General features: G+C 47.6%; 1 protein-coding gene across 1 annotated transcript; it reads right to left on the bottom strand.

Annotated features, from left to right (window-relative positions):
* Nucleotides 1-725: 725 nt before the first annotated feature.
* On the bottom strand, nucleotides 726-27,063 carry WDR45B (WD repeat domain 45B). Its single transcript, XM_027517779.1, has 10 exons — nucleotides 26,832-27,063; nucleotides 22,739-22,813; nucleotides 14,120-14,221; nucleotides 10,540-10,627; nucleotides 9,438-9,532; nucleotides 6,816-7,006; nucleotides 6,150-6,235; nucleotides 5,216-5,317; nucleotides 4,619-4,740; nucleotides 726-4,243 (listed from the first exon to the last, which is right to left on the bottom strand). The coding sequence occupies exons 1-10, from the start codon at nucleotides 26,896-26,898 to the stop codon at nucleotides 4,137-4,139; spliced, it is 1,035 nt and encodes a 344-aa protein (XP_027373580.1). The 5' UTR covers nucleotides 26,899-27,063; the 3' UTR covers nucleotides 726-4,136.
* Between the last annotated feature and the right edge of the window lie 15 nt (nucleotides 27,064-27,078).

Here is a 27,078-nt window from a genome sequence, read left to right as displayed (position 1 = left end):
AAGACATAAATCTAGATTCAAGAAGCTTAGCAAGCCCCGTGCGTGATAAACACAAAGAAAACCAAACGTAAACATCACAGTTTCCAAGTTGTAACGCCATAAAATAATTCTGATCCTCTTGGAACAGAGGACATGGGAAGGACAAAAGGAAGACTCACAGCTTTCCCCACGCAAGTTGAACAGCTTTGCCATTAAAACAAGCAAACATGAATAGTAGTGCGCTTACGGTGCCCGCTGTGATATTACATTACTGACGGGGAGAAAATCCTTATCACGTCCTGATACATTCTGTCCCTCAGCTCTTCAGAAACAGAAACAATCACTTTTGAGTTTTTGGAATTCCACTAAAATTTTATTTTTAGCTTTTATTCCATTTGCTTTCAAGTTCATCTGGGGGAAAAAAAATGCTTAAGATCAGCAGAGCCATGTAATCAGAACATAGTTCTTCATGAAGCAGTATAGTAAGTCCCTGGGTAATAAACCAATCAGGTGAAAGATGGAACTGTAGTAGGGCAACTATGTAATTTTCACCCAAAGTAGAAAAGAAGGTTAAGGTGGATGAGACACCACTACGTGGGGCGGGAAGAGGAGCTGGGGGTGAGTCACCCTTGGCTTGATCAGTGCCCGACCATCTGGTGCAGAAAGATGAGGCCCTTTCCTCATTACATGCTGGGAAATCAGGCCCAGACTGAATGATGAAAACAAGACCCGTACATCGACGCCAGTGAAAAGCGTTCTGTTTTAATCACGAGCCAATACTATAAACCATAAAGGAAATAGGCTGATCAATCAGACTATGTAAAGATTCAAGATACACAGCAAAGTAAAACCCCTCAAACTGAAACAAACACAAAGTGAAAAAAATGACATGGGGTGATTATTTTTAAAGTCCTTATAAACAAAATACCCCAACAGAAAAATAAGCAAAGGCATGAGGAAGCAATATACAAAATAATTTCACATGGCCAGCAAATGTATTCCAAAACGCTCAACCTGGCTAAAAATCAGAGCTCTTTTTTCTCTATCAAATATTAAAAAGCCTGTGCTCAGAGCCTTCTGGTGAGGATGAGGTGTTGGTTACTGAAGTTGACACAATCATGGCGGGCATGATAAATCTTACACATATAGATCCTCTGGCCTGGCAATTCCAGTTCTATTACCCAAAGAAATAGGTGGACAAGTGTGTAAACATGTATGCACAAGGATTTCCATTTCCAAAATGTTTATAAAAGCAAAAAATACAAGTAGGCATCTTTGGGCAATTATAGTACGTCCTGACATGTTCTTGAATTGTGAACTGTTAAAAGAATGGTCCCAATAATGCGATTGAGAATCACAGACTTCACCCGGAAGGCATGGGGGTTCCAAAGGTCGTCTCTGGAGATGGCAGCTCAGGGTGATGTTGATTCCCACGTCATGTTCTTGTATGTGTTCACCTTACAATGAACGTTTTGTATTGTGATTAGTGTTTTTTGATCCACTCTGAAGACCAAAATTTCAGCCTAAGTTCCAAAAGTACTAAAATTGATGAAATACTTTTTACACAAAAGAGGCCAGGGACTAAGTTGTGTGAAATCACCTACAAGTTTGGTTTGGTTGCAGAAAGGAAATGCAAACATGAGAAGCTTTGGTCTCACAAGCTGCCAAGTAAGGAGGGGAGTAGACCGCACCTCCCAGGCCATGGTGAGCAGAGTGGTGAGCACTGAAGACGGACGGAACAGAGCCGGGGGCACGGCAGGGGTGAGGCTGCAGGGCACGGAGGGCTCTGTCCCCACCTGACACACTGGAGCCCTCCCTCCACCCCCCGTTCACAGCCTGGAGAGCAGGCAGGAGAGCCCAATGCGCGGGGCCCCAAGAGGTGGTTCCCGAATGTTCACATGGACATTTTGGGGACAAACACATCAGGCTGGTCCAGCCTAGCCACCAAGTGGGGCTTGGGGATGCCCTGGACACGAGAATTTCATGCCTGCCCCTCCGTACCCATGTTCAGGGGCCGGCAGGATTCAGCCAGGGGGGAAATCAGAGGTGGCCCTGGCTTAGAACATGCTTTCCCTACATTAGGCAACAAATCAGTGGTTATCAGTTTGAGAAACCAAGTCTGCTACTGCCCCTAAATGAACCGAGGAAGGTTCACCCAACAGCCCACTGGCCAGGACAGCTCTTCCCGCCACCTCCCTGAGGGGGCGAAGTGAGGCCACGTGCCCAGGCCTGAGGAGGGTGGACAGGCCACGCTCCCTCGGCCTTCCAGACCTCAGCCTGCCCTCCAGGAGACTTACCAGGGCATTTCCCAGGCGAGACGTGGTACTGTCACCATCCCGAGGGGAAACCCGAGAAGACAAACCAGAACCTCTTGGTGGGGGTCACTCACGCACCACCCAGGGTGTCCCTATGCCGTCACTTTACAAAGCATGCAAGGCTGTGCCCGGGGTGGCAGGGCCTGCACCTGCTCCCACACTGTGGGCTCTTAATGGACGTGCCAGAACATTCTGGATATGGAATGTTTCCGGGTATGGCCTCTCCCAGGGCCAGTGAGCCGGCTCCTCACTCAGCCCAGCTTTCCTCACCAGCTTGCAGCATCTCCACACACCGTGACACCAACCTTTGCAAAATTCTTTTCCTACTTTGATGTATATTTGGATACACTACAGGCATTGTACTGCGGAAAATCTAAACTAGTGATCATACAGATGTGAAATACCCCCTCTTACTCCTGGGCCCAGAGTTAAGGCTGAGACACTGATGGGTGGCCCAACACCAGGCTTTCCCCCAAGGAGACCTCAGACAGAGCCTCCTGACCAGAGACGACGGACACTGCTAGGCAACACCACTCTCTTCCTCTCTGCTCCCAAAGCTGCGCTGCCACCGGGCCCCGGCCCCCCGCAGCCGTGGACAGTTCAGGCCACGAAGCACACTGGGCCGTTCCTGCAGCCTGCAGTCCAACAGAACTGGGGCTGTGGTTTTATAACATACAATTCTCTTCCCTTGATGGGTACAGAATACAACAAAATTAGCCACGTTTATTTAAAAGAAATGTTACAAATAAGTGTGCAAAATTAAATTTCATGATGAAATACACATAAAAGTAACATGCATACTTTACACTGAAATCCACAGACAAAGTTAGTTGATTACACGACAGTAAAAGAACCGGCAGAACTGAGAACTTGCAGCTGCAGATTTTAATGTCTGCAACCTGAAATCAACATAAAATTAAGTTTAAAGGGAATTTAAGAAAATTAAATATATACCTCAAGTAGTACTAACAATATAGAGCCCATAACCTATTTTAGTTACCAAATATTAAAAAAAGTATGTGCCTCTCATTCCCAGAATGTTAGTGTGCAGCTATTCTTAAAAACGGGGAGAGAAGACGGTGAGAGGGGAAGTGAAGTGGCCGGCCGCGGCCCACGGGACCGGGCACTGCTGTGTTGAGACGCCGGTTTCCCTTCGTATCCTCCGAGCTAAGCGCTGCGTTCTTCTATGACTCAGTTTTAAAGTCTACGCGTTACTCTGTTCCCTACGAGTAAAGGGGAACTCCCTTTGACCCAGAGTGTCGCCAGGAGGCCACAGGTGCGGCTCACGGGGCGTGCCTGGCGCTGCCTCAATTCCAATGGCTCCAACAAGAGGGGGACATGTGATATGTGACTCTTGAGGGAGACACCAAGCCTGTGAACTCTAAACTTTCTTCAGTTTAGGCGGGAGAACTGCTTCCTCCCTCCTCCTCCTAAGGCTGCCGGTGTGATAATCCCACTTATATCTGGTGAGAAAGAACCAAGATTGCACGTGTGTTCACCTCTCCATCACAGACTCAGCAAAAAGGATGGAATCTGGCGCCACAAACGAATTTCACGTTGTCCCTCCTTTTCTCAACGTGCCCCCAGTTTGTCTGGAGCCCTGGCTGCAGGTGGCGGATGCGGCAGAACCACTGAAGCGAAAGGTGAAGCCGGCAGTCAGGCGGGAGTGTCCCCGTGCCCTGCTGATTCTTCCTTTAACACTGGACTCAGGAGGCCTGGCTTCGGAAAACAGCCACAAGTGGCTTTGCGCAAGGTCCCGGGCCGTCCCTCCAGCCCATCGTCACCAGGCCCAGCTCAAGGGGCCGCTGGGCACCCAGGGGCCGCGGTGCTCCTGGTGGAGGGTCAAAGCTTGTCATCGGTCATCTCCAGGAACTGCGCATACACGTCCCGGACGCACTCTCCCTTGGGGTTGAACAGGAACTTGTAGTAGCTGCCGTCCGCACAGATCGCTGGGCAGAGGAGACCGCGTCACTCAGGGTGAAAAGCAAGCAGTGCGCACTGAGCTCGCCGCGCAGCCTGAGTGGAGGCTGAGCCGCCCTCAGGGATCTGCGCGTGGTAGGGGCACGCTCGACCGAGAACCCACTGTTCTGGGGGCTTGAGCTGTACCTACTCAGCGAGTGCAGCAACAGGAGAACCCTCTTAGGTCACTGGTTCCAAGACCAAATGATCTGCCCTATCAACTTCCCAGGAACCCCCAGAAGGCAGGCAGCTGCGTGAGCCCCGAGAGGGACGCACAGGACCCCCAGGAGAGAAGAAGGAACACCAGTGAGGCCGGTGTGGCGCTGATCACACCTGGGCCACTCTCCCCAGGAAGGACCACTTACCAATGACAGCGTTTGGCTCTGTCCCAAAGGCACAAATGCATGGAGAGCCTGAGGGGACCTGAAACTTGGAGAAACTCCACTTGGAACTGAAGTATTTTGGAAGGAAACTGGCTGATGCCAAACTGTGAGGACAAAGAAGCAAAGAAAGGAAGTGATGGTCACATGACAAAGTTAGAGACACAGCTCTCCTTACTGTCGGCTTAGCCTTAATGATTTAAATTCTATTTTTGCTTTTAATTTTTATTTTTCACACAAAATAACTAAGCTGTTACAAATGGCTCTATTGGAAACCCAGAAACCATCACCACCAGAAGGGGCACAGGGTCCTGCTGCCACCAAATCAACTGAACAGCAAACACAACGAGGACTGTGCAGTCCAGGACCAAGCTCTACCTCCCCAGAAGGTGCCTGGAACCTCATCAGATTTCCTAAGGAGCTAACGGCAGGGCTAGTTGTGATGCCAGTCTTAGCATCAAGTAATCTGCACTGGTTTTTAGAAAATCAAATGAATGACCAATGAGAAGCATCCGGCCTGTGACTCAGACCCAGTGGGCGAGCACTCAGCCAACGCTTCATCCTTCTAACTGGGAAACCTACCTTGATTGTTTATTCCTTTTTGGATCTTCAGCTGCAAAAATGTGCACCGTGCCGTGGTCACTGGACACACAGATGAGGGAAGCATCCTGATTGAAGTTAATGCTGCAGAGGAAGCAGATGAGGCTTGGGTCTCTGTCTTGTGTGGACACAGGAGCGAGCCCTGACCTCAGCTCCCCCGCTCCAACACCCCCGTGGTCAGGACAGACACTCATTTTACCAGAGTCGAAACCAGGGCACAGCCCCTCCTCAGGTGCCAATAGCAGACCACCTTGCCACCCCAGGGGCCCTGAGGCCACCGCAACAAACTGCCCAGGAAAGAAAAACTCCCCTCCAATGATCTGGCCCCCGAGGTGGGGGACGTCACTCGGACTGGCTGGATGGGCCCCAGAGCAGATAGTTGGGAGAGTGGGTTGCATGACGGCCCCACGGACACGACATGCAGATACTGGCTATGTTTGTGTCACTTAAGCCCAAGTGCAGCTCCACACTTGCAAAAGCCACAGACACAAGGACTGAGGTCCTGCCCAAGCAGGGGTGCAGCCCCCTCAGAGCTACAGACACCGTGAGACGTGGTAACAACCACCACAGAGAGACCAGGTCAGCCTCACTGGAGGTGAAGTGACTAGGGACGGGCTAACAAGGCCTCCAGGGTCTGCCTGAAGACGCTACCAAAAAAATAAACTGGAGGGACAGTGGAGAGACGAAATCAAACAGGCAAATTCTGACAAATGCATGATGACAGGTCCATGGTAACTGTAATATTCTACTTCTCTGTGTATTCCCATGATAAAGAGTTAAATCAGTAATAATAAAGTGAACTAAAAACCCAGCTCCTTCCAGTACAGCAGCCTGCCAGCCTCATGTGGGTGGTCCTGCCTCTCCCGCCAGATCACACAGGGCCCCTTCTCTAAGGTGAAACAACGTGCTTTCTTACCAATAAATATTAGCTGCTTGAGATCCTCTTCGTAGTTCCTGGATTAAATGCCCTGATGAAGTATCAAATATTCGTATAAGGGTCCCCTTTGAAAAACAGTGAAGTGTTTCATTATCAAAGATTCACAACTTTTTAGTTTTTTTTGAAATGATTTTTATTCACAAACCCATTAGCCCATCAGAGTCTTTCCCAAACTCGCCCACATAACCTAAAACTCAACTTTCCCCGTTGTCACTGAGAACGAACTGAAGTCTCTTTAGTCTGACAGCAGCCGGCAGGGGCTAAGAGAGGGTCAGGGAGCCCAGGGCCCAAGCCCACATGTGGCCCTCTCGGAGTCCTGTGCACATGCTCCCCTGGCAGATGCCCTAGGCTGTCTGATGCCCCGAGAGCTGTCAGTTCACTCACCACCCAGGGAAATGGCATCTTAATTCTAGCTCCCACAGCCAGTCAGAAAGAGAAACACTAATTCCGCTGCCAAACAGACGGAGCACGACTGAACAAAATGACTTTGGACCCTCTGTGTCAGCTATGACTTGCTTTCTGAGCAAAGAACCTCAGGGAGTTGAGATCTTCAGGGAAGGGCTAGTTTGCCAGGAGCCCGCACCCTATAGCAGGCGAGGTCAGTCTAGAGGCATGACCTCCGGTGGGACAGGGACACCCACTTACTTTCTCAGATGCGGTCGCAATTCTTGTTCCCTGCAGGTTGAGAGCAATGCAGCTCAGGACGCCCTCGTGGGCGGGAATGTCCACTGGCGGCTTCTCGGTGCTGGCCAGGTCCACAAGCTGCACGTGGCCTGTGTGCGTGCCCGGGAAGGCCAGGAGCGAGTTGTTACTGTTGGGGCACAGGACACAGAGGCCTAAAGAGGGACAAGAAACTTGTCAAGGACTCAGGACTGTCCCAATGTTTCTGCTTTTAAACAACCACACCTACTCTCGGGCTTCCAGGTCTCACCAAAAAAGTAAGATTTAGTCACAAAATCCTCCCCCAGTAAAGGGCAGCAGGGAGCCAAGCAGAGTTTGCTCCCTCGAGATGGCTTCATAATTGCAAACATTTGCTGAACTTATTATTAAATAAACTTTATCAAATGTCTGTCTTTTGGGAGAATGCAAAATTGTAAAATCTAAAAATGAATCTGTTAACAAATACATAAAAAAATCCCAAAACTCGACAATAAATTTAACGATAGATGGAAAACACTGTAACACACCCAAAGGCCTCGCAGCGGGAGAGCTGCCCTATGACCTCAGGCTGGAGCCTGCCTCCCTCCATCAACAGAGTAAGTGCAATCAGTACTCTGCAGGCTTTTCTGAAGGAACAGGCAAGCTGTCACCAAGCTACAAGGAAAGTGAACAGTCTTAGAACAGCTCCTTCAATTCTTACACAACAGGAACAAGATCAGAGGACTTATTCTACCTAATTTCAAGAATTATCTTCAAGTTCCAGAAATCAAGGTGGCCTGATATTGGCATACGGACAGAAACACAGACCACTGGAGCAGAATAGAGTCCAGAAAAATCTTACACTTACTTAAAATAAAAAAAAAAGGTATCAAAGTAATCCAATGCAGAAAAAATAGTTTTAAACAAATGGTAAAGGCACTTCGCTAAGCAAAAAAGCAAAGGTCACAAGCAGAAACATGAAAGCTGTTACAGGGAAAGCTCGCTGGCTGAGGCAAATACAGAGCAGCAGTGAAACCAGCCACACACGCCAGCGGGAAGGCCAGAAGACAAAGGCAGTGAGACCGTCTACGTCTGCAAGGGGCGAAGGACACACACAGACGAAAACACAATGCCAAAGCCAGAAATCGTGGGGAGAGGGAAGAAACTGTAGGGCCGTTAAAACGCATCTGAAATTAAGAGGTCAGCCATTTAAAATAATCACACACATACATACTGATTGCTATATTAAACCTCATAGTAACTACAAACCAATAATCTATAATAGATACACACACAAAGAAGAGAAAGGAATCCAAACGGAACACTAAAGAAGAAAACAAAAGAAGAAAGGAATAAAAAGACCTACCCAAACAACCTAAAACAATTTGTGGCAATAAGTACACACCTATCAATAATTACTTTCAATGTACATGGACTGAAAGTGAAGTCACTCAGTCGTGTCCGACTCTTTGTGACCCCATGGACTGTAGCCTACCAGGCTCCTCCTCCCATGGGAATTTCCAGGCAAGAGTACTGGAGTGGGGTGCCAGTTCCTTCTCCAACATGGACTAGATGCTCCAATCAAACACAGAGAGTGGATATACACCTGATGGAATACAATGCAGCCATAAAAAAAAAAAAGAATAAAATCCTGCCATCTGCAACAGCATGGATGACATGGAGGGTGTTTTGCTAAGTCAGAGAAAGACAGATACTGTACGTTAACACAATGTGGAATCTAAAGAATAATTATAGTATGACCCAGCAATTGTACTCCTCAGTATATACGTAAGAGAAATGAAAAAAAAATATATCCACACAAAGACCTGCACGTAAACATACACAGCAGCTTCTGTTCCTAACAGCCAAAAAATCTGGTGTGGATCAACAGCTGTGGTATACCCATATGATAGCATGTTACTCAGCAATACAAATGAAAACAACACACACACACACACAAAGGAAGGAATCTAAAACATAGTAAGCTAAGAGAAAGACAGCAAAGACATCTGAAAAGGCAAAACCTGAAGGTCAGGTGGGGAAGCGTGCAGCCTGGGAAGCCTCTGGGGTGATGGGGCTGTTCCGCTCTTACTGTGGTGGCAGCTGCACGACTGTTTACAGTGACTGAAGTTTATCACACGATGCACTTAAAATGGGTGAGTTTTATGTAAAGTATACCTCAATAAAGCTAGAAGAAAAATCCAAAAAGTTTCAAAGCAAAGTAAAGATGATACAATGAGTAACAAAGCCACATGCAAAGAAGAAAACAAGAAGGAAAGGCCTCAGGACTTAATGAAACCATGGATTCCAGGCTCACCACGGAGCTCCTGAATGGCTGACAGTCACTGTGAAAAGTCCCGAGAGAGACCCAGAAGTTCTGGTAAGAGGCGCGGTCTCAGTTCCATAGTGAGGAGGCTGGGCTGTGACCCAGGGCAAGTTCACAGCGGAGTGGGGGGAGCTTGCACCTCTTAGACCTTTCCCCAGCACCCCACATGCTCCAGGACCCACCACGAGGCTGACGTCACTCCAAGACCACCTGGAGGAGAGGCGCCCAGCACGGGTCTGCGTCCCACTTGGTCTGGACTCAAGAAGCCCATTTCCACCATCGGTCCTCCTCTGGATTCTTACCTTTAGGGTTATAGCAGGTTTCAAAGACGTGCAACTGATGGGGATTATGTGTGAATGTAAACACTTTGATCATAGAGTCCAAAACAACCACAATTCTGGAAAGAAGAAAACACCATCAGAATGTTCTCTCCCACAAAGTGAAACTCAAACATTTTGTGGCTTTTGTTCTTGTTATTTGGAAACAGAAACACTCCAACAACCACATACAAGAGGATCATTCCCATTCCTGACCCCGGAGCAGGGCAGCGAGGTGTGCGGAGCAGGTCCGCAGGGAGCCCGAGGGCAAGGAGGCTCCCACCCAGGAAGAGGCAGGTACAGCCCAAGGTGGGGTGCTGGTGTGGGACATTCTCATCAACCATTCTATCTATAGAGCAAGAAACAAGTAGGATACAAAGCCAGAAATTCTATCTTAACACACTTTTAGACATGTCTTGACAATTCAGAAATGTGAGAAAGCAGATCCTTGATTTGGCTCCAGGATTTGCATTATTACAAGCCCTAAATGTTGACATTTCTGGAAGAATCAAGTCTACCTACAAGTGCAGGATGACAGACTCCATTCACACCCCACGCCACAATACAAATTGAAGCTTTGCTCCACTGCAATCAATATACTAGGAAAAACTCCTGTGTTCTACTAAACACAAGCGACAACGTCTGGGAGAGACCGGCTACTTTCAACAGGTGAGATTCAATGACACTCTCTGTGAGCAGTTCTTGAGTTTTCCTTTACCTTCAAACTGAAACATTTATGAGGCATGATGTGGACAAGCGTGGGCTAAGAGAGAGGCAATTCAGGGGTCAAAACTTGTGTCCTCAGTCTGCACCCAACGGGGAGGACGGTTCCCCTGAAGGCCTGAGAGCTGGAGGGCAGGGCCAGCCCAGGGCCGGGTCCAAGGAGGTGCACCCACTGACTGCTCACCTCTAAATGATCCCAGGAGGCAAATGAAACTCACTGTCCTATGTTCTTGAGTCAAAAACTACAGCCTTATTTTTTATACATTATTTTCCGGAACACGTCTCTTCCTTCAATATAAAATGATTTCAGCCATCTTCAGAGAAGGTGACTATTCTATCTTGAAAAATGAGACACCAAACCTACCTATCTCGCCGTAATTTGGCAGCCTTGACTTCGGTAGAAAATTCTATTTCAATCACAGTTTTCTTCTTCAGGTCATCCCAGATCATCACTGAAACACGAAAGAATTTATGAACATGACAACGAACAGGCCAGGGGTTGGCTTGCTAGAGGCCCTCCTGAGGGAGTCTTCGCATCAGGAACACCTGTGGGGGTGAGGGCCATTACCCTCCGCATCTGTACACACGAAGAAACGGAGGCCAAGAGAAGGCAACCTGCCCAAGGTCACAGAGCAACCTGGCAAAGGGCAGAGGAGGGCTGGATCTAAACAGTGTGGGCCCAGAGTCTTCCACCACCGGCCACACGTCTTTCTCTAATAAATAAAAATTATAGACCAGCTTACAAAATAAACTCCTAGATAGAAAGCTCTCCCAGGCCCCGCCCCCAGGCCTCAAGCCATGCCTCCTGCTCACCCGCTCGCTCCCGCCCCCCCCACCTTACTCTCCTGCACGCCTGCTCACGCAGGTGCCCACAGCCTCTGCCTCTCTGCACACACTCACGCGAACCTCTTCCCTAACAACCCTCGCCCAACTTCCAGGCAAACTTCTCTCCACCTCTCTCTCCTGGGTCCCATTAGACTGAGCCGAAAAGCAAGCCCTACCACAGGTACCAAGTGCTGGAGATAAGCCTGGATCAAGAAAAGAAAGGCAATCAGACACATAAAAACCTGGGCCAGGGTTCTTCGGCCCCAAGTTCTCGCTCTGCTTCAAGCTGGAGAATGCCTTCTGCTCACACCACAAGCTTCCATCAGGATGGATCAGCAGTTTAAGTCCCAAAGGCTGAGACAACCTACAGACAACCCTGGAGCGTGTGTCCAGACCTCTTCTCTCCTCCACTTGAAAAGCTGCGTATGAGGCACGTGGGGTGAGGGAAATAAGCTCCCTCCACAGTCAGGTCACAGCTGACTGAGAATGGAAGGAAAAGAATGTTCCCCTCAAGGTCTCAACACGTGACCAACAACAGTCCAGGCCGTGGGATTCAGGGGTCAGTTTTGTTAGAATGGGTAAGTGTCATCTAAGTTTCAAATCAAGAAAGAACTGAATACCAGCCTACCAGAACTGCCAAAATTATTAACATAGAACGTATTTACTATTGAAGAGGTTAGTTATAATTCATAACCACTAAAAAATGAAGCAGTGTTTCTTCCTCCTTGAAACACCATCTGTGATAAACTTCTCCTGTCAGCTCCTCCTTAAAGTGCACCAACATGTGAGTAGATGGCTCCTTATTGAAAATAACATCTTTCCAAAACCAAATGCTCACAACTTTTCTAGGCAAAGGACACTACTCTTGAACACAAAAGGTGATTCAATGAACTTCCTCTGGCCCTGCAGCCTAACACCAGAAAGTCTGTAACTCAACACGAACTGGCTCAAACTAGACACAGTCCAGACACAAGGATGTCAAGGGTGTCAGAAAAACAGGTGAACCCCATTTTCAGAAATGTTTGGAAACAGCATGATGAAGCCCCAGAGGCAGCAGCATGAATTTTCACTCACAAGAGAGACCTGGGTAGTGAGAAAAATCCAAGGACACCAGTTAATGCCAACTCCCTGTGGCCTCCGAAGGCTTCGAGCTGCTTTGCTGCCGGGAACTGGAAATTTAAAATGTACTGGGTGGGATTCTGTCTTTTAATAATATAGTTGTTAATAGCAAAAACAGTATTTCAAAATTCTGGACTCCCTTCTAAAAAGGAAAGGGCCTCTCTGCTACCTAAGCAGCACCCTGTCTGGACCCTGTTGGTCACCGTGACAACCAGTCTCCTCCAGTCCTGTTTTATTCTGTTCTCACAAACCAAAGAAGCTAGATTCTTTACACTGTAACACCGTGTATCTTAACTGGCAATTAAGAAAATATTTAGAAGTAATTTTGACATTACCAAAAAAAAGTTTAATAAAGACCAAGCTCTTTTCTTAAAAATCACCTTTAGCACACTACAAAAAGCTTACATTTTACGAAAAATGTGCAGTTAGAAAATTGCTTTAAGTCTGTGAAATTCCTGAGGCTCTCTTACTTCAGAATTTTTTTTTTATTGACAATAAGATGCTACAGGTGAGAGACCCCAGATTATCCAATCCACTGCTTCCTTGGGAGTGGGGAGCAGTGACCCCCTCCTCCCCCAACAGTGCCACAGGTGGGGCCAGGCTCCTGACTCCGCACCAATGATCGATGGAATTCTTCATATGACAAAGGCTGATCCAACAGCAGGATCTGTGCCTATTCCCACGGAGCCAGGTCAGGTAATTCCTGTTCCACTGCAAGACCTGCCCTTGGCCCCAGCACAGCTGCAGGACTGTCACTTCTGGGGGGGCCTCTTCCAGGACTCACAGCCACAGTCCTGCCCATCCACGCCACGCTGGCAATGACCTGGACAGCAGCCAGGCTTCCTGCCCTTCGGCCCGTGTTATCAGGGAAACCCTCAACCTGAGAGTGGGTTCCGTTCCCCACATCACATCCATACAACCCACCAGGCTCTACTGAGAAACTGCCAGTCAGGCCCAACCCTGCCTGGGGCCACACAGAACTCTGTGCATTCCTGTGCCCGCCCTCTTTCTTTACTTCATGGTCTCAGGCAGATCTCCAGCTCACTCCCATCTTTATTCTCTGTAGGGAGACCTCCCTTGCTATACTCCTTTCCTCTGCCACCAAGCTTTAAGAGAGACTGGTCTCCACGGCCCCTGACATGGTGGAGCCTGTCACCAGTGGGCTCCAACTCAACAGCCCTCTAGGGCTGCAGTGGCCACCCAGGCCTCCTCCCGTCTCTCACATCTGCCTGATGCCCGCACTCACTTCCCTCTCTTGCCTCTTCTGTGAACACGGCTCCCCTTTCTTTTCCAACCGCCGCGTCTGCTGAGCCTTATACTTAACTGCTTCCTGAGACTGTTCCTGAGAACTACTGGCGTTGCTTTCCCAACCACACCCTCACCTGGCACCTGAAGCCCTGGGGTCTGTCCCCACCTTCTTCCCCTGCTCTACTCTCCTTCACTGGGTTTCTTCCTTGTGCCCCAAATGATACCTACATTTACAGACACATGATATTCAGCTGAACTTGTAAAGTTCCTGTTTCTCCCTTACTTTCAAAGAGCCACACCCTTTACACTGCCGTCTCTTTGAACAAAGGCTCACACATGCACACCAGAAAAAACATTCTTCAACCCAGAGCCCAGCTGTTCTCTGTTCTACGCGTTTCCATGAGTCCATGGCTCTCTGCAGAAGTCGCTTCCCCACACCTGGGTTTCAACGGAATTCACAGCACAGAACACCCACCGCAGAACACCCAGGACAAAATGGGGGTGGAGGCCCCCATCCAGTCAACCCAAGTGAAAAGCATGTGCTCTTTGGCCACAGGGAAGAGTGACTCTGGTCACATGTTTCTTCTCCTGGGAACAGCAGAGAGCACTCTCTTTCTGGAGGCTTCTGTCCCTTCAGGAGTCACAGGGCCACCAGGGGAGATCTAGTGTGGCCAGACACAAAGATACTCTAAAAAGTTCAAGACAGGACTACATGTGAGACGCATTATTAAATGCAGGATTATTTTACCTACCTTTGTTCGGAGGGTATTTTGGCTTTTTCCCACCACCAACTAAAGCTAAATAGTTGCAGCGAAACAACATTTCAATATGACCAACTCCTCCTTCTAGAAATTCTGAAATGATAAAAAGAAGTCAGTATGTATATTTTACAGTTAGCATTTGATTTTTATTTTATTTTATTTTATTTTTATTTGTTTAGCATTTGATTTTTAATCAGCAATCTGTATCTATGATCAGAAATGAAAATAGTGACCAGCTAGGAAAATAATGAGCTTCAAACCTCTCAGCATCAAGAACTGTATTTTCATGTATAAACACTGAGCACCTAAGAAGCCAATATAGCAAAATGTATGAAATATCTGAATTAATAATTTAAAGTGCAGCAAAGTATGTAAGATCTGAGAAAGCATCATTTTCAAATGGTCTGATGCAAAAGCTGGAATTCCTTTTCACCACTTTTAAACACTTCTTCCCCTAGAAGTCCAAAATGTTCACAAATGTTCACAAATTATGTGAAGGGGAGTGTGTCAGCAGATTTTCAGCTGTGCTCCATGACAGAAGGAAGCCCGATACTCAGGGGAGCAACAGAACCCCCACGAGGAGTGTGGGGAGTCAGAGGAACACACTGTTCTCCAAGCGGTTCACGCCACAGCTGGGCACCCCAACCCTGGCCCCTAAGCCCCCACTCTGGTCTGTCCTGACCACAGGCTCCTGGCACAGTGAGGGTACAGCAGAGGGCAAGCAAGGAACCCAAACCTTTGAAAATCAGAAGTTAAACTAAGAATTGACTCCTACCTGTCTAGTCAGAGCCACACAAGATGGACCCAAAGTCCATCAGCTCACTTGAGAAGTTTCAAATTCAAGGCCTAGTAGAAACCCTAGAAAGGACTCTGTATTTAATACTATCCACAAGGAACACAGCTCTCCTTATAAACAATTTACTGTCCTGTGACACACAAGCCACCTCAAGTAATTCTGGCTGTAACAGGATGTGGCCACAGCCCAAACTCAAAGGACTACAGTGCTTCAGTCCTTAAACTGCTCCCTGCTGGTGTGTGGCCTCAGACCCATGACAGCCCAGGAATCCTCCACCCCAAAGGCCAGGGCATGCCTCCGCCACCAGGGGCATCACCTGGTTCCCTGGCCCTCACCAGGTTTGGGGAGACTGTGCAGTGTGCTCAGCTGCTCAGTTGTATTCGACTCTTTGCAACCTCATGGAGTTTTCTAGGCAAGAATACTGGAGTGGGTTGCCATTTCCTACTTCAGGGTATCGTCCAGACCCACGGATAGAACCCAGGTCTCCTACATCTCCTGCACTGGCAGGCAGATGACAAAGGGGGAAGAAAATACAATGGAGAAAAGACAGTCTCTTCAATAAACAGTGCTGGGAAAACTGGACCACTACATAGAAGAGGGGCTTCCCTGGTGGCTCAGCAGTGAAGAAGCCACCTGCCAACGCAGGGGACTCGGGTTCAATCCCTGGGTCAGGAAGATCTCCTGGAAAAGGAATTGGCAACTCACTCCAGTATTTCTGCATGGAAAATCACATGGACAGAGGAGCCTGGTGGGCTACAGTCCACGGGGTTACAAAGAGTTGCATACAACTAAATGACTGAACAACAAGTAAAAGGAGGCAATCAGAACACTCTCTAAAACCATATACAAAAATAAACTCAAAATGGATTAAAAATCTAAATGTAGGACTTCCCTGGTGGTCCAGTGGTTAAGACTCTACACTTCCATTGCAGGGGGTGTGGGCTCAGTCCCTTGTTGGGGAACTAAGACCCCACTTGCTGTACAGCAAAAAACCAAACCAAAAGAAAAAACAAACACCTACATGTAAGACCAGATACTATAAAACTCCTAGAGGAAAATATAGGCAGAACACTTTCTGATGCAAATCACAACCATACTTTTTTGGATCCATCTCCTGAAGTAATTGGAGAAGGCAATGGCACCCCACTCCAGTACTCTTGCCTGGAAAATCCCATGGACAGAGGAGCCTGGAAGGCTGCAGTCCATGCGGTCGCTAAGAGTTGGACACGACTGAGCAACTTCACTTTCACTTTTCAGTTTCATGCATTGGAGAAGGAAATGGCAACCTACTCCAGTGTTCTTGCCTGGAGAATCCCAGGGACGGGGGAGCCTGGTGGGCTGCCGTCTATGGGGTCGCACAGAGTCGGACACGACTGAAGTGACTTAGCAGCCTGAAGTAATGGAAATACAAACAAAACTAAACAAATGGGACCTAATTAAATTTAAAAGCTCCTGTACAGCAAAGGAAACCATAAACAAAACAAAAAGACAGCTTACATTCTGGAAGAAAACATTTGCAAACAATGCTACCAAGAAGGGATTAATTTCCAAAACATATAAACAACTCATAAAACTCAATAATAACAAAAACAAACAACCAAAACAAAAGATGCACAGAAGACTTAAAGACATATTTCTCCAAAGAAGACAAACTAACGGCCAACAAGCACGTGAAAAGATGCTTGATATCGCTAGTTATTAGAGAAATGCAAAGCAGTAACTACGCTGAGGCACCACCTCACACCAGTCAGAACGGCCATCATCAGAGAGTCCACAAATATTAAATGCTGGAGGGACTTCCCTGGTGGTCCAGTGGTTAAGAACCCACCTCCCAATGCAGAGGACGTGGGTTTGAGCCCTGATGGGCAACTAAAATCCCATATGCTGTGGAGCAAGTAAGCCCCACAACTTCAGAAGCCTGCATGCTGCAACAAACAGCCTGTGCCAATATGCAAGATCCTGGGTGCCGCAACTAAGACCAAATAAGGATTATTTTTTGAAATGCCAGAGAGGGTGTGGAGAAAAGGGAACTCTCCTACACTGTGAGTGGGAATGCCAACTGGTATAGCCACTATGGAGAACAGTATGAAGGTTCCTTTAAAAACTAAAAATAGAGTCACCATACTAACCTGCGGTTCCACTCCTGGGTATATAACCAGAGCAATTCTAATCTGAAAAGATACATGCACCCCAGTGTTCACAGCAGCACTATTTACGACAGCCAAGACACGGAAGCAACCTGGCTGTTCACCAACACACAAATGGATAAAGAAGATAGGACAGATACACACAATGGAATATCATCAGCCACAAATAGAACAAACTTTTTGCAGCAACATGGATGAACCCAGAGATGATCATACCAAGGGAAGTCAGTCAAAGACAAAGACACATATCATATGATATCACTCGTGTGTCGCCACAATCACTAATTAGGCCACCATCAAAACAAAACAGAAAGTAACAAGTGTTGGCAAGGATGGTGCAGGTGCTCCAGGAGACTGTATGGTGGTCCCCCAGACCGCCGCATGCTCCAGCAGCACCCCTTGGTGGCGTATATTCAAAAGAACTGAAATCGAGGGTGCAAAGAAATATTTTCACATGCCTGTTTACAGAAGCATTATTCACAATAGCCAAGAGGTAGAAGCGGCCTCTATGTTTACATAGTATTATGTTAAATGAAATAAGCCAGTCACAAAAGGACAAATACTGCATGAGTCTACTTATATGAGGTCCCTAGAGTAGACAAATTCATAAAGATAGGAACCAGGATGGTGGTGGCTGGGGGGGGGCGGGGGGGGGGGTTAGTCAGTATCTAATGGGGACAGAGTTTTGCAAGATGAAGAGTTCTGGGGGTCTGTTAGGAGTGCAACTATTTCCTCAGCGCAGGTTCAGTAAGTTCTAGAATCAAATATATCAGGAGAAACCTGTAAATTATGCCAAGAAGTAACTAATACATTTTAAAAATACTATCCAACCAAGAGAGAATGTTTCAGACTAATATCAACAACACTACGTGAGCACTGAGACTTCAAACTCATTACTGCTGTATTTGTCAGTTGCAAGTCTTCTCAAGTTCCCAAAGCAGTGAGTCACTAGCAGATGTGACCAAGCTAACAGGAGAATAAAGAAATGCCAGGAGGCACAACAGCCTCGGAAATGTGACCTGGGCACAGTGAACCAATCAGGGAAAAAAACAAAAACTGAAGTACTTCACACAAAGAAATCACAAAAATTTCTGTTAAAAGGAAATTACATTCTGTTTCAAAGGCTGTTTTTTTTTTTTTTAATTTTAATTTAAATGATATAGGTTGTGATTTTTCTCTAAGCCTCTTTCTAACAACAGCAACAAAAAAAAAACAGTGTTACATGAAATCAGAATTACTTTGTATTACCTGGACGCCTAATTTATGGCTAACATTTTGATGCTTTTTTTTTTTAATCAATGTCAAGATTACAAAGATGTTAAGGGTTAAGAATTAAGACAGAGAAGCAGTATTAACCACTGGAAACAGTCGTGGCCTCTGGGATTTAACTTTGGAAAGAGAGAAGGGCAGATTTTTCAGCATCAACCAATGAGGCAGGGAAAGAAAAACAAGCTTTCCTGGGAAGAGCAGAAGCAATCAAAAGCGAGACTCCAAACTCCCCGAGAATCAGAGGATTTTAGCTCCCCCAAACCAAGGGCCACAGCCCCCAAGTAGTTGGAGAGGAGGGGGTCTCCTGAAAGGAAGCCCAAGGTTTGCCACTAGAGCCCCCGAACCCCAGGCCCCAAGAGCTAGTCCTGAAAGATCCACAGGGGTCGCCAATCGGTGGAAAAAGCAGAGAGACGCGCCCACATCTCTAAAAGCGGCCAGGCCCGGTGGCCAGCTATACAGCAGACTAAAACTATGGAGAGGCAGAGAACACAAGACAGGCTCCCAGGAAACTTTGATCGATGAAAGCTTCAGGCGCTAATCAATAGCTGACATGTCCCACTCTTCCAATAGAATCTGCCTCAAAGTGATAAACTGGAGGGATTCCCTGGTGGTCCAGTGGTTAGGACTCTGAGCTCTCAACTGCCAAGGGCTTGGGTTCAATCCCTGGCTGAGAACTAAGATCCCACAAGCAGCTTAGCCAAAATAAACACACACACACAGAAACTGAAAGAAAATGGGGGAGAGGGACGTCCTGAGTGTTGGCTTAACCTCCCCTCCACTGAGAGGCTCTTGTTTGAAGGGGCAGAAGTCAGCCCTCCAGCATGACATTAGCCCCCAGCCTCTTCCCACGGCATCTGCCCCGCAACCCTCAGCTTCTTCTTTCCTATTTCCCAGGCGTTTTAATAGAAATAGCCTAATTATTTCTCATTCTACAAATCATATATTATCACTATAAAAATGAAACAACACAGAAAAACATAAAGTAGGAACAGCTGTAAACGAGATCACGTGTGTACTTCTGAACTCAAACCAATGGCACCATCACACTAGTTTCCAACCTCTTCGCTCTTATGGTGCATCACAGCTGTACCTTCACGTCAGCATGCACCACAGCATGGACCATCTACTGTCTTTTTCCCGGTTTTTCCCTTCAGATAAACTCCTTTAAGTGTGATTGCTGGATCAGAGCCTGTGTGTGTGTGTGCAAATATAGAAGATGAACTGTTTGTCAAATTTTTCTACAAAAAAGGTTCTACCAATTTAAACTTGTACCATCAAGGCTAGGAATGTGCCTTTCCACACCCTCCCCAGAGCCATCGCTAGCTTGGACACAACCCCATTCCCCTGCACCCACATCAGCTCAGCCCCTCCCTCTCACATGCTTCCCACTTCTTTCTTGTTCCCTCACCTACCACACGCTGGACTGACTGACCACACAGGGCATGGAGCCCACACGACCTGCTCTCAAACTGGAGGATGACGGGCCCTGGGTAAGACCCTGAGAGACTGTCAGGTCAGGCAGGTGCTGCATCGTGGACCCTATGCAGACAGGCCACCTGTTATTTCCAGTCACTGGGTGGTCTCACCAAGGACCTTGCCCACATTATTCATCGCTGCATCCTCCACCCCCAGTGCAGCGCTTAGTGGGCTCAGAAACAAGTGTCTCACCTGCTGTCCCATCTGTCACGAGTCATCCCGTCTAGGCCTCCGTGTGCCCTCTGCTCCCCACACACGGCTGCCCACGTTACACGTGTGAGCACTGGCGGTGTGGAAGAAGAGTCAGGCAGCACCAAAGACAAGGGGCTTGAGCACCTTGCAAGTTCATCGAGCGTGGGCTACAGAAGTTCTAGGCACCTTTGGAATGTGGGAGGACTGTGTTTCTAAATGAAGACTGGAGTTAACCTTTTAGTGCTCCTTTTATTTTTATAACCACTTAGACATAATTTTATCCAACTGTATTACTCCTGACACATCTTTGTTCAAATTATGACTTGAACCTTCTTGTCAGGATGTGCTTGGATGTGTGTGTGATATACATAGTGTGAATCAGTCCTACACCCTGGCCCTGCAGCACCCTAGAGAGAACACCACACAGGCTGTGCTCCCAGGGCTCCCACTCCTCCCTTGAGCAAGCCACTCGGCTCTGTGCATGGGACACAGGACCTCCAACACCTTGGAGGAGAACGCTGCCTCCACTGGGGGCCCAGGATGCCCAAGACGGCTTCCTGGCACTGCCAGCTCCATCCAGCAGTGGGTGTGACTGCAAGATGCCTGCGGATCACAGCCTGTCGTGCAGTCCCCCTATGCAGAGCCATGGTCACAGCGGAGACAAGGCTGAAAGCCCAGATCTGGGAATGACCCTCCAATGCAGGCACACTTCCCTTCTCACACAGGAAAGCAAATCTCGGCGATAAAATAGGAACAAGGTCAAGTCGTCTGCCTGTTTTGAGTTCGCTGCCAGAAATAAAGCAGTGGACCAGCCTGCAAGCACATGTAGGTGGAGTCCTTAAACACGCCATCAATAAGCACCACACAGTCCTGCTGGATCCCTGGCAAGTGCAAAATTCACCACAAGTGAAGCTCAGAGACAGTCTGAGCCAGATACAGTGCCGCTGAGCAGGGACGGGGATCAGACACAGCACTGCAACATGACAATAGCAAGCCTTCCTGGAGGTTGAGATACTTCTTGTTTTCACTGACTGTTATAAGAAATCCTAGATCCACTGTAAACATTTCATTACTTAGAAAGCAACTTTTAATATGCCGCTAATGATTCAACTTTGACACTCAAGTCTAGTTCCTAAGTTTCTAGGTCAATTTAGGTAAAAAGCATCTGGAAATTTGCAAGGCAAGCTGTTTCAAAATACTTTAGAACTATTTTTCTGTATAAAACAGAACTGTCTTAATCTACAATGCAACCAAAACAAATTAAATAGAAGTCAGAAGCATAAAAGACTGAGAGGAGACTCCCACTATCATGGGTAACCCTCATTAATTCCAAAGACTCACTCTTTAAAGGTAACACTGTTGCCACCAATGAGGAGCGAATAAGCTTACAAAGCACTTTCGGTGTGTGTGCTGCCACTAGCCCGTGTGTCTCCCTCATCCTAATCCATCCATCTTCACAATAAATTTAGGAGGTCGGCAGTTAACATTTTCATTTTTACACAAAAAGAAACTGAGGCCAAGAGAAGGTGAGTAACCTGCCCAAGGTTTCTCCTGCCCCAGGTCACACGGCAGCCTGATACGGCGAAGGGCAAGACCGAATCTAAACAGTGTGGGCCCAGATCTGAGCCTATTACCACCTGGCTGCCCTGGGCTTTCTCTAATAAATAGAAATTACAGACTTCAGCATCCCAACTCAATGGACATGAGTTTGAGTAGGTTCCGGAATCCGTAATGGACATGGAAGCCTGGAGTGCTGCAGTCGGACACGACTGAGCAACTGAACTGAACAGACTTCAGCTTACAAACTACTTTATTTAGAAATAAAGTATCACTTGCTGTTTTACAGAAGATTTTACTTGACAAAGAGGTTTCACTGCTGAAAAAAAAAAATCTGAAAATCCCTGATGTAGACTGTTAGTTGTCAAAACGGAAGGGGGCTGACAGGGGAGCATAAGAATGCAGGGACTTCCTCTTACAGATGAGAAATGGTTCTTGCATCAGAAAATAGAACTTGCACACTGAATAAAAACCAAAACCACAACTGCAGGAAGAAAAAGGAGGTTTCTCACTGTTTATGATTTATCTGAGATTTGTTCATCTGTTGGCAGGTAAGGACTAGGAGTCACTAAAAGCTTAAGAAAAATACACAGGAAAGAAGCAAATGGGAAACGTCTACCCGTTAAATTACACATCTTTCCTGCCAAATGGGCAAAGGACCACCATTATTTTACTTTACAAAAAGAATTTCTAATTTCAGCTTGTGAAAACTTGTATTCCATGAAAACGTAATTTAAGACACTGAAATTAAAAAAAAAAAAAAAAAAGACACTGAAATAAGAAAACAAAAGCAACTATAATTTATCGCCACAATAGTATTTTCGAAGAAAGAGTTATTTTAAGAGTTAGCCCTACCTGTCGTATCCAAGCCTCTCACTTCAGCTCCCCACAGCTTCATGTTGGACACGAAGCATGGCGAGGCCGGCACAGCCACACCTGGTTCTCAGCAGGGCCAGCAGGTGCTGGATTCACCAGGGTCACCAGGACCCATGGAATCATTACTACACCCAGTCCGCAGAGCCCAGCGCTCGTAGAAGCTCAACACAAGGAAGAGAAGAGCTGCTGACAGGCCCATGAACAACTTCTCACAACCCACTCCTCTCCAATCTGAAGGACAGCACCTAGACTCTGAGGACTGGGAACAGGCAGAAACCAAGAATGTGTTACTCTTACCTTGTTTCTCTTTTTCCTTCAGTGGATCGGTGTTATAGACTCGGAATCCATTTTCCATCCCACATGCAAAGCATCCTAAAGTGTAAGAGAGACAAATTAATCACCTCACTGGGGTCTCAGCTGAAGACCCCAGGCCTGGAGCAGCACATGCAAGGGGTCCAGAGACAGTGGCCTCTCTGAGGAACTCTTGTGGATGCTCAGGCCACACGGACGTGGTCTGCATGTGTCATGATGACTCTCCTCATGGACTGTTATCAAAGGGCTTGCACATTACTCCACTTGCCCCCTCAGGGCCCTTCTGGCATCCCATGGACCAGGCTCTCTGCTCCAACACTTAACTCCCGCAAGAGGGGCTCAGCAGCTACCGAACCAGCCACTCTGCCACCCCACGTGTCCCTCAACTCCAGCCTCTGATGCCCACCACTGGCCTCCCTGTTCCCAACACACCTCTCCAGGGCTGTATCAGGCACCAAGCCCTAGAGAGACAACGACAAACAAGAGAGTCCGCAAGGACAGCCATAAAGCAGGCCACCTCAGTAAGCAGGGACACATCCAGTTGGAGAAGGGGTGGAAGGGCTAGTACGGAGGGTCTTCTAGAAGGCAGCTTGAGGTCTCCATGACCTCACTCCCACCGGGAACTAATCCTAACTCCCTAAATCCATCTCAGTCACCATCCCCAAGGCACACACCAGACTGTTAATGGTCCAACTGAAGATGCTGTGAGGAAGTGAAGGAAGCACTCAAGTTTTAAGATGACCCTGTGATCTGGACTTCACTTGCCTAAGTGTGATCAAGACCACATTAATCTCCATCAACACCACCAAGTTCGACTGCTGGCTCATGTGAAGCTTGTGACCAGAAAGAGAAACACCAAACCTTTCATTTCCTTTCCCAAGACAAGCTGCAGTGGCTGGACCCTCACCACAACACATCACTGACCTGAAAGCCAAAGCCACCCTCAGAGTCTCTTCTGGTTTTGATCCCTGTTCCAGCATTGGGATGACATTATTCTATTCTATCAACCACTCCATCCCCCCAATATGAAAAGCACGCTTCTGGTTTTTTTTTGTCCAAGTTAGGCATAAAACTACATGGACCATAATAGCTTTCCCAGGAGTTGGAATCTGTTCTGTAATTAACTCTCAGGCTCTGAAATGAACTTTATCTGGGCCTGGAGTCTGACACTGACTGGAAAGTGCAATGTTACTTATTATCTCTTATTCTGGGTTGTAACTCCCTCTTTGTGTTACTGGAATTATGTAATCTGGACAGAAGAATCAGAGCTTGGCTTTCTGGAAAATATGGAAATACAAAAGTCGAAAGTTTTCCTTTTGTTTCTCAACTATTACACCTTCCACAAATTTTAAGCCTGCACTGATCTTACTTGTCTTCACCAGAACACACATATTTCTGACAAGACTTGTATAAAATACACAATCCTATAAATCCATAAGAAAAAGGCAGACAACCCAATAGAAAAATTAGCAAAAGATTTGGACATTTCACAAGAGAATATCCAAATGTTTACTAAACCTACAGAATCAGGGAAATGCAAATACAGTCTCACACATACATCACAATGAGATCTACTAAACATCCACCAAAATGGCCAAAACGGGTGTGCCGAGGCGTGGGAATGGAGGGCAATCCAGGACAACCACTGCAGAAAACTGTCTGCAGGACTGCACTCAATTCCACTCCTAGGCATACAAGCCGTGTAAAAATGACAACACGCATTCACTGAAGGACAGGTAACAGAATGGTCACAGCAGCACCCGTACGCTCAAAATGGCCCCAAACCGGGAACCTACCCAAAGGCCTACCAAAGGTTGACTGGACCAACCACCTGTGATGTAGTCACACGAAGAAATACTGCACCAGTGAGGACGACCTACAATTACACTCAACAGCATGGGAAAAAAGCTCTTGCAAACACGATGCTGAATAAAAAAGCCAGAAACAAAATATAGTACAGAGACAGGCAAAACTAATCCGTGTCGCTGAAGTTAGACTGGGCGAGCGGCCTGAAGGAGCAGAGGGTGCCAAGATATTTGGTTTCTTAACCTGGGCGCTGCGGAAGGTGTGTTCAGTTTGGAAAATTCACCAAGCTGAATACTTAGGATACATGCACTTTTTCTGTAAGAGTAATGCACTTCAGTAAAAAGCTAGAAAAAAGGTCCTACAAACACAAGACTAGAAACCACTCTCTAAGAAGGCTAGGCATTATCTTTGCTATTTCGCAGGGTGGGAGAAGTAAATTAACTGATTTTAGTTGGTTATCACACAACAGTTGGCATGAACCTTCCCGTCCTTGCTATCTTAAAGCTAGTCTACAGAAGTGTGTCCACTCAAACCTTCTGTTTCCCACGGGAAGAGAAAGAAAAACACCAGCCAGATTATAGAAAGGCACACAGCTCAACACTTCAGAATCTTGAAACTGTAATACAACTTAACTTATCTTTGGGAGAAGATAAGTCAAAAGCTTGAATAATTTAAAGTTATGAGCAAAGGTTTCTAAAGCTGAAGTTTCCATGAGAGTGCTAAAAATGCTGAGTAAAAATTAAAAGTCAACATAAAAACAAAATGTAACTCAATAACCTGGAATACATTTTAATTATAGGGAATTAAGCTAAGGGTAAGCAGAAGGTTAAGTATAAATGCATTTTTTTTCCAGCAACACTGTAAGTTTTCCTTTTAACTATTACAACCAAATGAGGTGGTTTTACAAAAGTGAGAGTGTATTTTTCAGACAACTGAAATATATCCATTTAAAAGCCAGAGCTGTATTTTCTAAATAATCTTTGATGAAACCTTTATAAAAAATTATAAACTTCACTGGTTTCTAAAATAACTAGCTTTATTGTGAGCCTCAATTATTATACCGAAGTCTACTACAAGGATTCCTCATTGGCCCTAAGACCAATGTGTGTGCTTAGTCGCTCAGTCGTGTGGGTACAGACCTTGGATTTAAAGGCCACAGAGTCAGTAAGCTTTGTGTTTCCGTGTTTGTTTTTTAGGACTGCCTCTCCTTGCCCTTAATATCAATCAGTCACTTCTTTCCATTGAAAGCACATTTCTTAAGAAGTTGCTACACCACGGTTAACTCCTTAGAGTTTTCAACTATCAGAACCTTTTAAGAAACCTACTGGCCCTCCTCTGGAAATCAAAACCCAAAGTGTTCAGTCACACACTGCCCGGTGCCCAACTTCTGGCCCCCAAAGCAGACCCCACAACCCTTGCGGTCCCCAGCCCAGCCGCCCGCATCCCACATTTTTCCCCTCGTCCAACTCCATTCCTCCAAGAACTCTTCCCGCCCTTCAAGGCTCCTCCCTGTAGGAAATCCCGGCCTCGCCTCTGTTCCCAGAACACACTTCACTCTCCCGGGGCCCTACAGTCAGAACCTTGGAGCCAGCACACCACGCGCCCACGCTCTGACACAGCTGGGCGACCCCCGCCCGGCCTACGTAACTCTACCCCAAACTGGCTCCACAGACACGGATCCTGCAGTTCCTGCTTCTGGATCCTCTTCAAACGGGCTTCCAAAGCGAACCCTCAGAACAGACGCGATGCCCCTCCCTGGGCTAGAGCGGGGCGCAGTCCCGCATCACGCAGGATTTCAGAAAGGCGAAAAAGGCCATCTCACGAAAAGCCGGGCTGAAGAGTCCGGCTGCCACCCAACAAAAGAAAAACAGTGTGAGTTCGGAGGCATATTCTACGACAATCAGCAGAAAAGGTGAGGACCTTCGCGGACGAGGTCCTGGGCCTGCAGGGGCATTCTCACCTCGATGCGACCCCGTCCCGGCCGCTGGGGACCCTAAACCCGCAAGAAAGAACCGACGCCGCCCCAGAAAATCCCATCACTGTCCGACCTGGATGGGGGTGGGGGTCAGGGCGGGGGGGAGGCGGACTGGGCCGGGGGGAGAGGGGCGGCCTGGGAGAGGAGGACGGCTTCAGGGGCAGGGGAGAGAACGCCAGGGGCAGGGGATGAGGCCTGAACCCGGTGACGACGCCGCCGCAGGGCTGAGGGCGGGACCCCGCTCGGAGGGGAAACGGCGGCAGGCGGGGGCCGGAGCCACTGACGGGCTCTCCTCACCATGGTCCTGGTTGAAGCCGGCGTAGAGCAGCCCGTTGCCGTGCGGGTTGCAGGGCAGAAGGTTCATGGTGCCGCGGGATCCACCGCGCCTCAGCGCCGCATGCCGCTCCGGGAGGTCGACCGCTGGGATCCGTCTGGCCAGCGCCGACGCTGCCGCGGCCGGAAGCGAAAGGCCCACAGCCTGCGCGCGCAGCCAGGGAACCGCGGAGCGCGGAGCAATCCAACCACGGCCTGCCGGGGCGGGGGG

The sequence above is a fragment of the Bos indicus x Bos taurus genome, chromosome 19 (genome assembly GCF_003369695.1).
Source record: "Bos indicus x Bos taurus breed Angus x Brahman F1 hybrid chromosome 19, Bos_hybrid_MaternalHap_v2.0, whole genome shotgun sequence".
NCBI lineage: Eukaryota > Metazoa > Chordata > Mammalia > Artiodactyla > Bovidae > Bos > Bos indicus x Bos taurus.
Note: the sequence above shows the minus strand (reverse complement) of the source record. Positions and strands in the feature narration are given on the sequence as shown.

Bases quoted from the DNA above. Each gene is read 5' to 3' on its own strand.
- WDR45B (XM_027517779.1), bottom strand. From the start codon at position 26,898: ATGAACCTTCTGCCCTGCAACCCGCACGGCAACGGGCTGCTCTACGCC. The intron at 9,533-10,539 runs GTAGGTTTGGTG...TCTTCTTTCCAG, and splicing joins GCCAAATTACGGCGAGATAG to AATTGTGGTTGTTTTGGACT. The intron at 7,007-9,437 runs GTAAGAATCCAG...GTCCCTCTTTAG, and splicing joins AACCTGCTATAACCCTAAAG to GCCTCTGTGTCCTGTGCCCC.